Here is a 17218-nt window from a genome sequence, read left to right on the forward strand (position 1 = left end):
TGGCTGCAGTCACCATCCACAGTGATTTTGGAGCCCAAGAAAAGAAAATCTGTCACCGTTTACACTTTTTAGGATATGGCCTAAGCAAGTGTGGATACGTTTAACTTGCTTTTAGATTCAGTTGCTAAAATTAAAAAGTGGAATGTAGAAATATGAAAGAGGTGAGAAAACCACGTAGGTGCAACAGAGCAACTGTATCAAGAGATATAATGAGGTTGCAGGAGAATTTGTTAGGATTTCGCACACTGAGAGGAGAGGAGCACAACCAACACAACTTCAAAGCAGTGGTGGGTGCATGTCCAAGGACAGTGCCCAAGCAGGTCAAAGGCATGGGAGGTTTAGGTACCAATCACATTTGGGGCACACTACTGGATAACCCTTGGTTCTCTTTTGTGACCTTTTTTATATAGCAGCAAAACTTAGAGTCTCTCCAGAGGGTTAAATGTGGAACTATTCCATACATAATGATGCTCATCAACTGTGTTGTTCAGAGTTCTGCACTGCAAACTACCCAACCCATGGAAAAGACTCTCAGAGGCTTTCTGCTGCTTCAGAACTGACTGGCAGTCAGAGGGACAAGGGACACACTTCAGGAAGCATCAGGTTGGCACAACCTGCTGCCCTACCCTGAGGAACTGCTGGCTTTTACTCAAATCTTTGTGTGACAACAGCTTCAGGGCCCCGGGTGTCCCAGCCTAGGTCATATGCTTGCCCCCAGCTGCACCGTGACTAGGAGAGAAGAAGCTGAATCCTAGTTGCTATAGTGCAAAGCACTCACTGCCTCCCACAGGGGAAAGGAGGCTGCAGGGTGCTGGTTGGGAAGAAGGTTTGGTTGCTAGACAGCCGGGGGTGGGGGGGGGAGACATATAAACTATCAACTGTATTTGTCTGGAGCTCAGTCTCTTTACAAATATTAACAATCTTTTTCAGGCTCAGCCATGCATGAAGAATATTAATTTTCTTTTCCTTTAATGCTTTGTTCATTGTTTTTAAAAACAAAAACAAACAAAAAAAACTTGGGACTATCTTTTTTAAACTTAGTCTTTATTTTTATCAGAGTTGTATGTATACTTCACATAGAGTCATAGTTCTCCCTGGTTTCTAAAGACGAAGAGCATTTCATTGCTCACACTGCGATTTTCTACTCCCTGCTGCTGCTGCTAAGTCACTTCAGTCGTGTCCGACTCTGCGACCCCATAGACAGGAGCCCACCAGGCTTCCCCGTCCCTGGGATTGATTCTCCAGGCAAGAACTCCAGAAAACTATTTTCACTTCTTTCTAACTGATTTATTTGGTGTTTATCTTGATATTTCCAAATAGTGCACTGTGGTTATATCTTAATGTTTCCCTTTTAAACATTATTTATCGACTTTCCATGATGAAAATGAGTTTTTTTCTGTCTCAATACTTTACTCTTAGTCACACACACATTCTCTTCTTTTCCCATCCTCCCAGGATAATTGTGTTGAACCTATGATCTGTGTTTTTATCATCACTTTTTCAGCACTGCGATGAAGCTGTGTAGTATGCTGTGACTACTCCTTTCTCCAGTACTACATTTAATTTTTCCCTGATGCTAATAATTGTTTTTTTTAATTTGCTTAAATTTTCTATACTTCTCACTAATTTGACCCCCAAACCTCCCCTAATTGAATCAACCCTCTTTTCATATAAACACATCAGATATATGAATTTCATCTTTTTGTTTTTGTTGTTTTTAATTTCATCTTCTTAAACGTCTCCATGAGTGTTATGGCTTGCTCTTGTCTGGACCCTGAACCAGTCGCCCTCCAGGCCTGTTAAGGAGCTCTTGTCTTGGGGTCTCCTTCACCATCACTCTGAGGACCCCTTTGCTGTTTCTTGTTTTAGATCTCTTGCTTCCTGGATTCCATGTTATCCTCTTCCTTGGTCTTCCCTGTCATTTTGAAGGAGTGTGTTACTATTAGTTTCTTGAGAAAGTAAAGGTTTATTAGTTTTAGGAATCATTTCTTTAAGAATTTTAAAGGCACTGCTCCATTTTTTTCTGTCCTCCAGAGTCCCTGTTGAAAAGTCTTATGCGTTCTGATTTTGACCTTTTCGGTAACAACTCATTTTCCTTCTGGAAGCTTGTCTTTTAACCTTGATGTTCTGCAAGTTCACAGTGATGCGATTCAGGCCCTTGCTGGACCTTTTCAATCTGGGACATTTTCTTGAATTCATTTTTTTGATGACTTCCTCTCCTTGTTTTTTTCTCTTCTTTCTCAAAGTTATATTAGCTAGATGTTGGGCCTCTTGTACTGGCGTCCAGTTTTTGTATCTTTACTCTCATTTTCTATCCTTTTGCCTTTTTTTCTTTCTAAGAGTATCTCTCAACTTTGTCTTTCATCCCAGGGGACTGGGGCAGTCCCAGGGGCAGGGTCCCAGTTCTCACAGCTTATTGTCCCTGACCTGACAATAGGAGGGAACAGCAGAGGTCATTTTGGTCTTGGAAGCTGACTTCTTTGGAATGCAGCCTTCAGTTAAGCTCTTCATGTGTTCAGCTCGATGGCTAACTTCCATCTCTGTCTATGTTGTACTCCTTCATGTTGACTCAAAGAGATGCCACCTGAGACAGTCATCTGTAAATGCTGGAGATGTAGGGTCACTGTTTCTGTGTCTCTGTCTTGGGAATGGGCTGTTTACTGTTAAAGTGATGTTTGTGAAGCCATTGCCTTGAGGCCCAGAATAACCAGGCATGTTAAAGTAGACCAGGGATGAGGTGCTTGAAGTTCAGGTTCGGGATGTTTCAGACTGAGGCACCTGTGAACATTCAGTCATTTTATGTGTTCCAAATGTATTTTTATGTGTCACATGTATGTACATATATGCATGTATCTCTCAGGAAGTAGGGAACTGGAAATGAGGGTATTATATAACCTCAAAATGGTGGTAAAGAACCTACCTGCCAATGCAGGAGATGCGGGAGATGTGCTTTTGATCCCTGGGTTGGGAGGAAGGCAGGGGGAACCCACTCCAGTATTCTTGCCTGGAGAATTCCATGGACAAAGGAGGCTGTCAGGCTAAGATCCATAGGGTGGCAAAGAGTTGACCGTGACTGAAGTGACTTAGCATGCACGCAGGCTAAAAATTAGGTAAGAGACATTTGCCTACTTGCAATGAATTGTAATAGAAATGTGATCTTCCCACGTCATTGGGAAACTTGTTTTCTGCTCAGGCCCTCAGAGAATCGTAGATCGTTGGGGTGAGGACTAAGTGAGTCCCCATTGGGTTTTTCTACATAGCAAACAGATGGTATGGCAAGCTTGACGCCTCTCCCCTCTTGCTGCCTAGGCTAGGCTTGTCCTGAGAACATCCCACAGCAGTTTGATATCATCCCCGTGACCTTTGGGTGTCCTGTGCCCAGCTTGAGGAGGCCAAGGTCTACTTAGCAGCTCTTCCTGCTCCCAGGTTAATGGACTTGATAGATCCCTTGTCCCTGCCTTCCCACTTCTCCTGCAGGAAACAACAGCTAGGAAATTTGTAAGTGTAAAGACTGCTGAGCCCATGTGACCTCCTTAGGCTCCCTGCTGGTCTCTGCCTGCCAGCCTCCCAGATTGATATCTCAGCTTTGACTTTAATGGTCTCAATGGCACCCCACTCCAGTACTCTCGCCTGGAAAATCCATGGACGGAGGAGCCTGGTGGGCTGCAGTCCATGGGGTCGCTAAGAGTCGGACATGACTGAGCAATTTCACTTTCACTTTTCACGTTCATGCGTTGGAGGAGGAAATGGCAACCCACTCCAGTGTTCTTGCCTGGAGAATCCCAGGGACAGAGGAGCCTGGTAGGAGGCCGTCTATGGGGTCGCACAGAGTCGGACACGACTGAAGCGACTTAGCAGCAGCAGCAGCAGGCTAGGGGAACAGCCTAACCCAGACAGCCCATTGGCTTCCTTTGCAGCAGCTACTTAACTCGGACAGAGCCGAGGGGACTCCCTTTTGCCTGTGGTTATGATGTCCTTCACGGACCAGGCTCCAGCAAGGAGGACAGACAAATTCCAATCTCAGACCCTGGCTTTCCTGAGATTGAGGCCCGGGGCTTACCATTTGGAATACAAAGTGAAGGGTTTTTTGTACCATTTTTTAAAAATATAAACTTGATAATTTTATTGCCAATTTAAAAATAAATGACTTTATATTGATTGTGAAGGGGTAGGAAGGCTACTTGAGGAAACTCTTTGGCAGTAGTTAGGACTCTATGCTTTCACTGCTGGGCCCAAGTTCAATCCCTAGTCAGGGAACTAAAATCCTAGAAGCTAAGTGGCACAGCCAAAAAAAAGCATTGCTTGAAAGGTCTGGATTTGTTAGTAACGCTTGTGGACAGTGATTTTCACTGTAGGGCTATCTCCATGAGTCATGTCCTGGGATTTTTCTCATACCTATTTCTTCAGGTCTTTTTATCTCAGCTGGTCAGTTTCTGTTGGAAAATTTAAAATTTTGCACTGTTCATTTTCTACCTCTTTCTTGCAATTGCTAGACGTGTACCATCTGTGAGCTCTCATGTTGCAGATAAAAATATCTCCCCTGGGTCTCTGCATCTTCCTTTAGATGTCTTCTGCACTCTCTTCCACATTTATATTTGCTTTCTTGGCACTTAGCAGTCAGGCCAGCTTGCTGAGAAGTAAACAGGAGTCAATAGGAGCACATTTGAGACACCTGGAGGACGAAGTAGGCGGCTTTAGGGTCTTCTTTTTCCTTAATATACTTGATCAGAAATTGGATGAACCTTCGGGATGCTGAGACAGGGAAGATACTTTGGCAAGGAACAGAAGACCTGTCAGTCCCTGGCGTGGAGCACGAAGGTACTTTCCACCCTTTTCTGCACAGGGCTGACGACGCAGAGCAGGCCTGGGGAGTCAGGGAGCTGAGTTGACACAGCACCACCAGTGGACAGGCCTCTACAGGCACAGCACGTCCATCCACGTGATGCTGAGATTTCTAGTGCCTTCTCCTACTTCCCAAAACCAACTCTGTGCTGAAATTTTAGCATTAAAACTTACCCAAAGATATAAAGTAAGATCTTGATTTTTTATCATCCTGAAATAAAAGAAAAACCAAGGGGTTAAAACCGACAGGACAGACTAGAAAGAAGGCTCCCATTCAGCCTCCTTCCTGATAAGAGGGGCTGGGTAAGGCCTTTCGGTGCACTAAATCTGGTGTTCCTTGAAGATCTTTCAGTCAGATGCATTGGACCAGTTTGGGACCTCTGCCTTTAATCAAAAAGTATAACTCTGTTACCGAGGCATTCTCTGAGATTTAGCATAGATAAGATATGCTCTAAATCATCTCTAAGAAGCTCCCAGAAATGGTTTCAGTATTTCTTTTTCTTTACCAGCCCGTGTTCCCAAGAAAATCCTCAAATGCAAGGCAGTGTCTCGAGAACTGAACTTCTCTTCAGCAGAGCAAATGGAAAAATTCCGCCTGGAACAAAAAGTCTACTTCAAAGGGCAATGTCTGGAAGGTATTCTGCTGCCTACATGCCTCGTATCTGGGCTTAGGGTGACAGGGGCAGAAGTCAAGACTCAGGGAACTAAAGCCCTGCTTTGATAACATCCATTTTGCAACTCAGCTTGGATAGGGTTCCTACACCCTGGGAGATTGGGAGCTTGGGCAAAAAGCAGAAACAAAGCTGGCAACTGTGAGGGGCTCTGAGCCCAGTGAGAGGATTACCGACCCTGGAGGGCCTGGGGGTGGTGCTGGCTTTTCACTGATGTGGTCACGAGGAAGCTGCTGGTTAGGCCCTGGTACAGTGCTCTCTATACTGTCACATACAGATTCCACTGGCAAGGGCACCCTGCAGTGAGTTTTCTTCACCATGTGTAAGAGTATAAAAGTGCACTCTGTGTCTTAGATCTGAAGTAACAAGTGAAAAGGCCTGTTCTGTGCCTCTGTGTATAATTTACATCTAGCCTACTTATAAGAAAATGCTGCTGGTCCTAGTGCTTTAGATCTCAGAGCATAGGAGCAGACCTCTGGTGTGGTTCAGGGGGCTTCCATGTCCTTTCTTGTGGCCTCTGGCCTGGGAGGTTTCTGATGGCTTCATTGGTGGTTCCTGGGGTAGGAAATGGCAACCCACTCCAGTACTCTTGCCTGGAAAATCCCATGGATGGAGGAGCCTGGTAGGCTGCAGTCCATGGAGTCGCTAAGAGTCGGGCACGACTGAGCGACTTCACTTTCACTTTCATGCATTGGAGAAGGAAATAGCAACCCGCTCCAGTGTTCTTGCCTGGAGAATCCCAGGGACGGTGGAGCCTGATGGGCTGCCATCTATGGAGTCGCAAAGAGTCAGATACAACTGAAGCAACTTAGCAGCAGGGGTAGGAAAAGGCTTGCTCAAAAGGATAGGGACACAGAGCCCAGAGACTCTGCCCAGGGCTCCAGCTCACCCACTTTTCCTTCTTCCTTCAGAATGGTTCTTCGAGTTTGGCTTTGTGATCCCTAACTCAACAAACACCTGGCAGTCCCTGATAGAGGCCGCGCCCGAGTCCCAGATGATGCCAGCCAGCGTGCTAACGTGAGTGATCGGGCCGCAGGGACGGTGGAGGTGTCCTGAAGCAGCAAGTCCAGGCACATGGGACGCATGGTTCCGTTCAGCAGGCAGGCAACCTAGGTTGAGAACAGGGGTAAGAGTATCCAGGGTATCCAAGGTTACAGCTTACTGGCTTCAGTCACATGAAAAGACAGTATGATAGAGTGGAAAGAATTAAAAACTTCAGACTAGACCTTTAGACTAAATTCCTGATTAACCCTGACTAGTGAGGGCAATGGCACCCCACTCCAGTACTCTTGCCTGGAGAATCCCACGGACGGAGGGACCTGGTGGGCTATAGTCCATGGGGTCGCTAAGGGTCAGACGCAACTGAGTGACTTCACTTTCACTTTTCACTTTCATGCATTGGAGAAGGAAATGGCAACCCACTCCAGTGTTCTTGCCTGGAGAATCCCAGGGACAGTGAGTGGGGCCTGGTGCGCTGCCGTCTATGGGGTCGCACAGAGTCGGAGACGACTGAAGCAACTTAGCAGGAGAAGCAGCAGCAGCAGTGTAACCTTGGCTATGTACTTTATTTCTCTGGGCCTTACTCTCTTCTCTAAACGGAGAATTAATAATCCTGTCTCACAGAGGTAGAGTAAGGATAAAATGAGATCGTATGGAAGAAAACTAGCACATAACATAAATTAAATCTATGCTAATTTGCTCCCTTTCCTGACTATCAAACTCCTGATACTATGTACTTCATTTGACCCTCAGCAGAATCTGGAAAAGTCCTAATTCTGTTTTAGAGGATAATGTTTGATTGTAGTTTTTCAGAGACTCACTTACCATTTTTATAAATTTGCTTCCTGCTCAAAGAATAGTTTGTCCTTTGTCCCCCAAATCAGTCAGTCACTGCCCACCTACCATTTTCTCTTGGGAAAAGATTTTAGTCTTTTAAAGGTTTTAGAAGTATTGCCTGGTAGCAGATCATGTACACAGATAGATAATTGTGTGATATTGGATCACCTCTTTAAACAGGTCCTTTATGAAAACCACATTGAATTTGTAAATAGAGGTTTTTTTATTTTATATCTTGGATAGATTTTTATTTACATAATAGTATAAACTATAAAATACTATATATAATAGTATAAACTAAAATAATATAAATTTATATTTAATCAGTCAGATTTTGAGTTCCTTATTTACCCATTTTTTTATAATTAATTACCAGCAAAAATGCATCTGGTAGATATTAACTACCCTGGGAAAGTACAGTGTCATAAGTAGATGGGCATTTTTTAGATTTTGTTAACCCTTACTTGACTTCTTGGCCAGGCCTGATTTCTTTCAGGTGCTAACACCAGCAAGTCTATGATAATATATTCAGGTTATTTAAGTTGTCTTACTTTTTAGAACCCCAGAATAGCACCACTCTTGCTTTTAACTCAGTTCAAGAGGAGTTTGATTTGGAAACACTGACATACCCACCAAGAATGAAATTGTACACTGCGTACAATACAGGTGTATCGTTTGGGGTTATTGAGCCGTAAGCCACAGAAACTGACTCTGGCTTATAGGACAGAGTTGAAAGGGTAGGGCTCAGACCTGAGCAGTCAGAGGATGCAGGTGGCAGGAATCATGGATTCCTCAAGGAGCAGCCATGGGAAGGATTTTGCTCAGAGGAGAGATTCTGATTGGTTCAAATTATATCCTGTGCCTGCCTTTTTGTCAGTCAAGGGAGGGGCCACTTGACTGACCATGGACTGGAGATAGGGGTTCCCCCAAGAGAAGAACAGAGTGTTGTTACCCAAAGTGAGGAGAAAGATGCAGGACAGGCCAACCCACAGCTTCCACCAGAGTGAGTTTTATAAGAAAAGATACCACCCCTGCGGTCTCAGGTTTTCATGTGAATCAGAAAGTCGTATTTATAGGCACCTCTGCATGCAGAGCACTCAGAGGGCCTTGGGTGTACTGTGGGTTAAGACATGCTCCCTCTTATAATTTCTAAACTTGAAGAAGATGAACCTCATCACATAAATTAAAAGGTCATGTGAGATGTCTAATCCCATGTGATCTTAATATCCCCAAGCCAAGGTTATATAGGTGAGTGCATGTCCACGGGCCCAGTAGACCTAGATTGAAACTACTTTGTGGAAATGAAATCTGTTGCTAACACGCTCACTCTTCTGCCCTCTCTTCTGACTTACAGTGGAAATGTTATCATAGAGACAAAGTTTTTTGATGACGATCTTCTCGTAAGCACATCCAGAGTGAGGCTTTTCTACGTTTGAGAGAAGAATGTGTGTGCATTTCAAGAATTCATTTTTTTAGGGGGATGGAGGAAACTGTTTACTTTTTTCCTCTACACCTTTGATTTTTGGCACTTTCACCCCTGATTCCTTCTACGGCAAAACCCACCTGCAGCCACCAGGGGACCAGCTCTGTGTAGGTAACCAGATGGCTTTTTTCTCTCAAGCCACCATCTTCCGTTGACCAGAGTATAAACTCCCAGTCCCAGACCAGGGCAGAGGGCATGCCTCGACTCCTTCCTGGAGTAGCCCCAGGGACAGACACACACCACGAGCTGTTCCCATCACCCTCCCTGCCTCCTCTTTGGGCCCTGCAGGCAACACATCTTCTTTTGGCCCCTGGTTTTGGAAAACTTCATGTTCCTGACCCACATTTAGTTTTTTCCTACTGTTTCTATTTCATACATTCTCATACATTTAACTTGTAAAATAGACTGATATTATTATTATTACATAATTAATTAAAACATGTTAATTAAAATATTCCTACGTCTTTAGCATGACACTTCTTTCATTTCTCCTTTTTTTGGAATGTGAACCTGGCTCCATGATGGGAAGAAAGACATTTATCAGACTGTAGGATCACAGCTCTGTTTTGCTCCAGAGAGAACTGATAGATCTTGCAGTTCCTGAGTGCTTCAGTCACTGCTTTCCAAGAACGTACAACACACTTGAGCAAGACCCGTGACCTTGACATTTGTCTTTTAGATGTGGTATTTAGTGGCTGTCTTCAACATACATGTGCCCTCCATTTGTCTATTGTTTTTAACTTTTCCCCTTCTTTTATAATGTGCATTTGTTCAAGAGGTTTCCAGAGAGGTTGGAGGTCCTAAGTTGGTCGAGTAAGGACTCTTACCTTCCTAAACGAGACACTAGAAGTTACAAAATGAAGAAAAGGTCTCCCTAAACTCACCTGGAGAACAGTGATGAGGAAGTACCTGGATGAGGAGGGATACTGGGAGACGTTGAAAACCGCAATCAGAGGGAGCCCGTGTAGGGGAGCAGAAGTTATATTTGCAGTGCTTTTAAGTATGACAATGGAAAGAAAACTAAAATGGGTTCTTCTGGAGACTTCCTTGGTGGTTCAGGGGTTAAGCATCTGCCTTGCAATGTAAGGGACTCAGGTTTGATCCCTGATTGGGAGCTAAGATCCCACATGCTAAGCAGGGTGGCCAAAAGAGTTTAAAAAAAAAAACCACACACACACAGAGAACAACAAGAAAGGGTTCTTTTTTATGAACTTACCTGTGAACTATCAGTAGCCTTCACTGTCCTTTATAAAATACCAGCAATGAAAAGTCTTCTGGTTCTGGGACTACCCTGGAGGCCCAGGGATTAAGACCTCATCTTCCAATGTACATGCCTTCTCACATGCCTCACTACCAAGAAAACAAACTTAAAAGAGAAGCAATATTGTAACAAATTCAATAAAGGACTTCAAAAAATGGTCTACATCCAAAAAAAAAATTTTTTTAAGCAAATTTTTCTGGTTCCTAAAGTAGTAAGGTCTGAGGCCAGAGGAGGGAAAATACACTGAGTGGGCCCTCTTGGTGGAGCCCCTGCTCCTAGATCCCTGCTCTCCTTCCATCTGTTACCGCAAAGGGCCTGTTTGCATCTGTGGGTGGGAGAAGCAGAACATTTTTAGTACTGTATCTCCATCTTTCAGTGATGACTCCATTCTTAGATCTGTTATCTTCAAAACCTAATTTTTAAATACCAAAGGTTGAATTAAAAAAAAAAAGATAAAAGTGAGTCAAGCTTTTCTTTTTCTTTCCAAAAATGCCTTGTCTTTTCTCAGCATCAACCTGTCTCTTTCCTTTTTCCTGGACTGAGTCTTCTCCCCAGAATCCCCCCGGGGAAGGCTCTTGGGCCTGGACACATCCTGATGGAGAAAAGACTTCCCAAGGGGCTTCTCCACCTGCTTAGACTTCCTTCACTGCCCTGCCCCACTCACCCACCCAGCTAGCACTGCTCTGCTAGCTGCTCTGAGAAAAACAAAAAGAACCATGGCCCAGTCCTTCTTAGAAGCTTGCCATCTCTCCAAGGTACATGTGCTCAGGAAATATTGAACATGTGCAAAGAACTGATGCTTTTTTACTGTGGTGCTCGAGAAGACTCTTGAGAGTTCCTTGGAGAGCAAGGAGATCAAATGAGTCAATCCTGAAGGAAATCAAGCCTGAATACTCAATGGAAGGACTAATGCTGAAGCTGAAGCTCCAATACTTTGGCCACCTGATGAAAAGAGCGAACTCATTGGAAAAAACACTGATGCTGGGAAATATTGAAGGCAAAAGGAGAAGGGGATGACAGAGGATGAGATGGTTGGATGGCATTACCGACTCAATGGACATGGGTTTGAGCAAACTGCAGGAGATAGTAGAAGACAGGGAAGCCTGCCCTGCTGCAGTCCATGGGGTTGCAAAGAGACGTGACTGAGTGACTGAACAACAGCAGCAAATCATGAAACAAACAAGGAAGAAAAGTGTGTGCTTTGGGAACAATGCCAATCAAGGAGTTCCAAGCACGGGTGGGACTTGAACTGATGGGGAGAATGGCTGAATACTATGGTGGGAGGAAAAGGGAGGTGGTACAGGCCAGGCAGAAAGAGAGGACACGGGACCTGCAGGGACCAGGATCCTTGGTGGGTTCAGGTCAGCCCCTGTAGGGTGAGTGCTCGTCCAAATGCCTGAAAATCTGTGTGGGGTTGGGGGTGGATATATTAAAGATCACAAAATGTTATTGGAAGGAGATGCATTCAGATCAGACCTGGCACAGTGTACAGCCACTGTTTCTCTAACATTTATGGACATCTGCCCATCCCCAGGAATGATGACTTAGCGGGTATCAGGCCCAGATACCTGCCTATGGAAGCACCCCGGCTGATTCTGCTACAGGTGGTCTGTGGAACAATCTTTGAAATACAGCACTGTCCCTGTTTTTCAACAGGGATACAGATACAACCCAGTATTTCCCTGACAGTGCTGGCTGGGTGGGTGAGTGGAGCAGGGCAGTGAAGGAAGTCTAAGCAGGTGGAGAAGCCTCACCTGGGAAGTCCTTTCTCCATCAGGATGTGTCCAGGCCCGAGAGCCTTCCCTGGGTGGATGCTAGGGAGAAGACAGTCCAGGAAAAAGGAAGGAAACAGGTTGATGCTGAGAAAAGGCATTTTTGGAAAGCAAAATAAAAGCTTGACCCACTTTCACATTTTTTTTAAATCCAAAATACTGGCATTCAGTGAGTATTAGAGACATAATATGTCCACTGGTGACCATAAGATAAACTGAGATCTCCAAGCAGCATGCTTAAGGAACAAAGGCAGTCCCAGTTCTGACTTGTGCAAGTGGCCTATTCTGACCTGTGCAAGTTCTGACCTGTCCAGTTGCTTGGGGCCATCCAGAGGAACTTTGTCATCTTTAGAGGAGGACAAGAGCCCGAGGCAGCAACTTAAGAGACTCTTTCAAACACAGACTTCTATTTAGAAAGTTTTGGTTAAGGTTTCCTGTGTGATGTGAGTCAACTGTCTCGTCCACCTTCCCATCTGTGTTACGGGCCAGAGTGCTGGGTGGTTTTTGTGATGGGGCATGTGGTGAAGCCCTGAGTCTGGCCCCAGGTGGGCGTGGGAGTTGGAGGACGCGCAGTCTGGCAGAGGGGATCTGGCCCATTCAGGCCACACTGTGTACCAGTTAGAGAGCACAGGTCTGCATTTCCGAGTGTCGTCTCCAGTTGAGCAGTTATAAATGCCTGCCACGAGAAAAGGACAGGGTGGGCATTCAAAGGAAGAGATGACACACAGTGCAGAAAAAATCAGGAAAGCCCTCTCTTCTCTGGATCCTTCAACTCTCAGCCGACAAAACATGTTCAAGTTACCCTAAAAAAAAGATGAATTAAAAAAAAAAAGGCTTTCCTTCAGTCCTGCATAGAGTTCAGCTCCTGCTTCATCCTTTTCTTTCTCCACAGAGTCAAGTTCCCCAGAATTATCTCCTCACACTCTTTGCACTCCTGCCTCTCATTTACTGCTTGACCCTCTGCTGTCTCACCTGGCCTGTGGCCACCTCTTCTGAGGCATCAGAGAACTCCACTGAGCCCCTGCCCCCGTCAAGCCCTTCTTGCTTTTTACCTGCTGGGGTCCTGGGAGCCCCTTTCCTGAGTGTTTGCTCCTTGTTACTTTGCAGGCTCTTCATTTTCTTCCAGCTGCCCTGTCCCTAAAATGTTGGTAAATTTGGGATTTTTTTGTTGTTGTTGTTAGTTAGTATATATTGAAAACATGTCAAATTCTTTAAGCATTATACATTCACTCCACACATACTTATTGAGCACTTTTTATGTGCCAGACACTGTTTTAAGTGATGGAGACACTTGCTGGACAAGATGAGCAAAGTCCCTACCATGAAAGCCTAATGAGAAGAGACAGAAAGCAGATAATTTCAGATGGTAATCAGTTTGCTCTGAAGAAAACACAGCAGTGCAGTGGCAGCATGTCTGAAATGAGGAGGTGAAAAAAACGGAAAGAAGTCAGCATTCAGCCCTTGACCCCGAAACAAGGATTGACAAGCTCCCGCAGTAAGCCAGCAGTCTGGAAAGCCAGGTTTGACTCAAACAGAAAGATTTTTTACACTCTTTTAACCTGTCATCAACAAAGTAAGAACCAGATGTGCCAAGCTTGATACTACAAAGACCTCCGGGTGTGATGGGGAAAGCACTGCCCTGTGGGAGGAGTGACCGCCTGCCCCTTCCACCTGGTGAAGGATGGAGAGGAGGGTGAGGAGAAAGCAGGGCACAGACTCCCACGCTGACATCCTTGCTCTCCACCCCTCAGGCCTGGAGGGGATGGCTGTATAGAAACATCTGCCTGGGACTTTCCTGGTGGCTCAGCCGTTGAATCTGCCTGCCAATGCAACTCCTGCAGGTTTGACCCCTGATCTGGGAAGATCCCACACGCCACAGAGTAACTAAGCCTGTGCACCACAGCTACCAAGTCTGTGCTCCTGAGCCCGAGTGCTGCAACTAGAAGCCGGCGAGCTCAAGAGAGGCCATGCTCGGCAACAAGAGGAGTCACTGCAGTGAGAAGCCCACGCACACCGCAACTAGAGAGGAGCCCCGGCTCGCGGAGACTCGAGAAACACCTGCACAGCAACAAAAGACCCAGCACAGCCAAATAAATAATTATTTTTTTTAATCTGCCCAGGTGTGGGGGATGATGGGGCCTTCTGGAAGTCAGTAGGGAGGGTGGGCTGCCCGCCATCCAGTAGACGGGAGCCTGTTGACTCAGCTTCCATAAGCATCTCCCCCATCGTGTCCTCTATCTCCACCACCCCTGCTAAAGTTCCTATAACCATCTGGGGCCTGTCCAGCCAGCGGCATGCCTGCCCCCAACCCCCATTTATCCTTCACACCACAACCAGAGAGCGCCCCAGGGCGCGCATATGCTCACCAATCCCTGTGTACTGGCGAGTTTATTTTTAGAATTTCTGGCTAGTGACCTGACACTCGTTTTAGCGCCTTCCATAAACGCACCGTTAAAATGGCCCTCAAAGTGAAAACATAAAGCCGCTTAGCAGCTCCTTCAGGTGCTTTTATTTGGTATGAAACTGAGCAGCTTTGACTATGGCTTTGAAGAACCTGATAAATGCAATGCAGTGGAGTGAGAAGCAGAAATATAGTAAATATCAGGTTGGCCAAAAAGTCTGTTTGGGCTTTTCCATGGCAGCATACCAAAAACCCAAACGAACTTTCTGGCCAACCCAATACATTTGTTTCCCAATCTGTACACTGAGGCACCCCAGGGCACTACAGTGAGTCCACAGGGGTGGCACAGGATCTTTTAGTTTTTAAAAGCAATGTAATGGTCCAGGACATCTGTTACACACTGCTGAAAATCATTGTGAAAAGGAAATGAGGGGTGTGGTCCAATCTAACTCCAGGTTGAAAAAGCTGTGCCGGGTGCCACAGGCACACACACTCCATTCGTAAGTCCTTGTGATTATAAATGAAATAAAAATATTTTTGCTCTCTATTTATGTGGCTTTTCTTTTTCCAAAATAATATGGCTAGTAAGCAGGACATTATAATACTGAATAAGTTGTTTGGACCTAACTACTTAATAAAGAGAATTGTTATTTGTTTCAGTCTAGTTGCACTGTGAAAAACATTTCTGAGACACAAAGATTTCTGTGAACAGAGAGCATTTGCAGCTCTCTGATAAAACCTTTAGTTTAAAATTATGTCTTTCAGAGGATTGGAAACATACTTAAACACACAAATATCACCATCACTGGCAGCAGTACCAACAAATGGGTATTGAGCACCCAGCTCCGAGCTCTGAAACAGCTGCGTGTTTCCATGCAATGCTTTTAAAGTCTTGCAGTTATTTGGAGGAAATGTATTCAAAGTTAAAAAAATAGCATTTACTCAATTTTTTTAGAATGATTTCTTAGGTGACTTGATTTATGCAAATCAACCCCCAACAGCTCTTCTCAATTATAAGGGAATAAGGAAAATTATTGTCACCTTGAATGTTTCAGGTATATTATAATTATTGCTTTTGTGTTGGGATAAAATGTGTATTCTGAGCTATCAGTATGCCATCTGCGTGGTACACAGGACACCCCTGTATAATAAAGGTGTACGTGATTGGTCTACCTGTTTAGAGAAAAAGAATTTCATTCCACTGCTTTGTGCTATTATTACAGACGTTGATCATGGTCATTTCTTTTCTTTCCTGGTACATTTTCAGTCATACATATTGGTTACTGGGGACCACAACCCTTGGCTACAACTGGAATCCACCTCATCTCTTCCAGCAGACTGTCTACGAAGTGTTACTCTCTTTTAATTGACTTGTATTCAGCAACCATCTATAATGTATTTGGTAGAATTAGGCTAAGGTTTTTCTTGGAGGGTTTGTGCATGCGTGCATGCATGCTCAGTCCCTCAGTCACGTCAGACTCTTGGCAACCCTTTGGACTGTAGACCACTAGGCTCCTCTGTCCATGGAACTTTCCAGGCAAAAATACTGGACTGGGTTGCCACTTCCTACTCCAGGGGATCTTCCTGACCAAGGTATCAAACGTGCATCTCTTGTGTCTCCTGCAATGGCAGGCCAATTCTTTACCACTGCACCACCTGGGAAGCTCTTGGAGGGTTCACATTTACTTAAAAGTAGATGTTTCGTGATACTGAAATGGTTTTATGACCAATAGTGATCCTCAGTGTTTCCAGGATCTCAAATAGTATCATTATGACCCAGAATTCTGGTAGCTCCATTGTGGATTTGGTGATGTTCTGGAGGACACACAATTATTTGCAGAGGAAAATCTTGCCTCTGCTCACAAACACCTCCTTGACCTACCTGGAAGGCCAGTAGCCACTGGGAGTACCCATCTGAAAAATGTCATTGCATAACAAGAGACTACCATTTAAAAGTCAAGTCTGTTATTTTGGCAGGACTCCCACCCTCTCCCCAAGCAGAACAGGAAAATAATAGAAAGCCCACCCACCTAATAATGGGACCTCTTAAGTGCCAAGGTCAGTAAAATGTTTTTTCTTTAAAATGGATTCAGGGACCTCCCTGGTGGTCCAGTGGTTAAGACTGCACTTCCAATGCAAGGGGCACAGGTTTGATCCCTAGTTGAGGAACTAAGATCCCACATGCCAAAAATGAATAAATAAAATAAATATAAATTTTAAAATGGGTCAGACCACACTGGTCTCCAAGGAAAGGAAGGAGCTTCTCCTGGGGAGAGACACTCACTAGTAGGTTGATGAGTAGAGCAGCTCACCAGGGACAATGTTGACAAAGGGTAGAAGCCACTGTCACTCCCCCCTGGGACAAGGAACACCCTCCCTCCCCCCCACTCCCACCATTCTTCAGCCTCTTTGAGGATGGGTGACTGCCCAGCAGGCCAAGCCCCGGGCTCCAGTAGAAACCACGAGAGTCAGATCTGGGACATTGTGGGGAGACTGGCAAGTAGGATGAGAGGGGGTAGAGATTTTTCTAGGATGCAGAATGGCATTGCAGGTGAATTTCTATCACAAAAAAAGTATGTACCTATTTTGTGAATCTTGATATTTTGGGTCAAATGCTTTCTAGAGCATTTCTAGAAGGGTCTGTACCAGTTCCCCTTTTGTTATCCCCCTAATCTACTGATAGGTCACCTCCCAGGCTGTGTTAACAAGGGCCACTGTTGTGGGCACAGGGGCCCAGGCCGCCTGTGGAACCAGTTCCCAAGGGAATCCTTTCCCATCATCTGCTTGGTTCAGCAAATATTCCCTGAGCCCTAGAGATGGTCCTTGTGCAAGAGCAGCTTTTTCAGGACATGAATGTCCTTCAACATGTTAATAGACTTACTATGAAAAAAATACAGGTCAGATAAACTTGGGAAGAGCTGCATGTTAAACCTTATTTCTGGAGACTCCTTG

The 17218-nt window shown here is 45.0% G+C and overlaps 1 protein-coding gene and 1 long non-coding RNA gene across 2 annotated transcripts in view; one reads left to right on the forward strand and one right to left on the reverse strand.

The window, feature by feature from the left end:
• The window catches only part of PDE6D (phosphodiesterase 6D), a 61612-nt gene extending 52326 nt beyond the window's left edge, over positions 1 to 9286 (forward strand). Inside the window, exons 2-5 of the mRNA XM_086335476.1 lie at positions 4730 to 4818; positions 5352 to 5477; positions 6425 to 6530; positions 8704 to 9286. Of these exons, the coding sequence (XP_086191602.1) occupies positions 4730 to 4818; positions 5352 to 5477; positions 6425 to 6530; positions 8704 to 8785 (403 nt within the window). The 3' untranslated portion in view covers positions 8786 to 9286. The remainder of the gene's footprint in view (positions 1 to 4729; positions 4819 to 5351; positions 5478 to 6424; positions 6531 to 8703) is intronic.
• A 2877-nt stretch (positions 9287 to 12163) lies between these two features.
• LOC147377674 (uncharacterized) lies at positions 12164 to 13200 on the reverse strand. The gene is made up of 3 exons (XR_015140256.1): positions 13107 to 13200; positions 12918 to 13002; positions 12164 to 12541 (listed from the first exon to the last, which is right to left on the reverse strand). It is a non-coding gene; the product is annotated as an uncharacterized LOC147377674 (long non-coding RNA).
• Positions 13201 to 17218: the final 4018 nt, after the last annotated feature.

The sequence above is a fragment of the Bos grunniens genome, chromosome 2 (genome assembly GCF_055505025.1).
Source record: "Bos grunniens cultivar Pamir isolate PY7600 chromosome 2, Bosgru_T2T1.0, whole genome shotgun sequence".
Taxonomy (NCBI): Eukaryota; Metazoa; Chordata; class Mammalia; order Artiodactyla; family Bovidae; genus Bos; species Bos grunniens.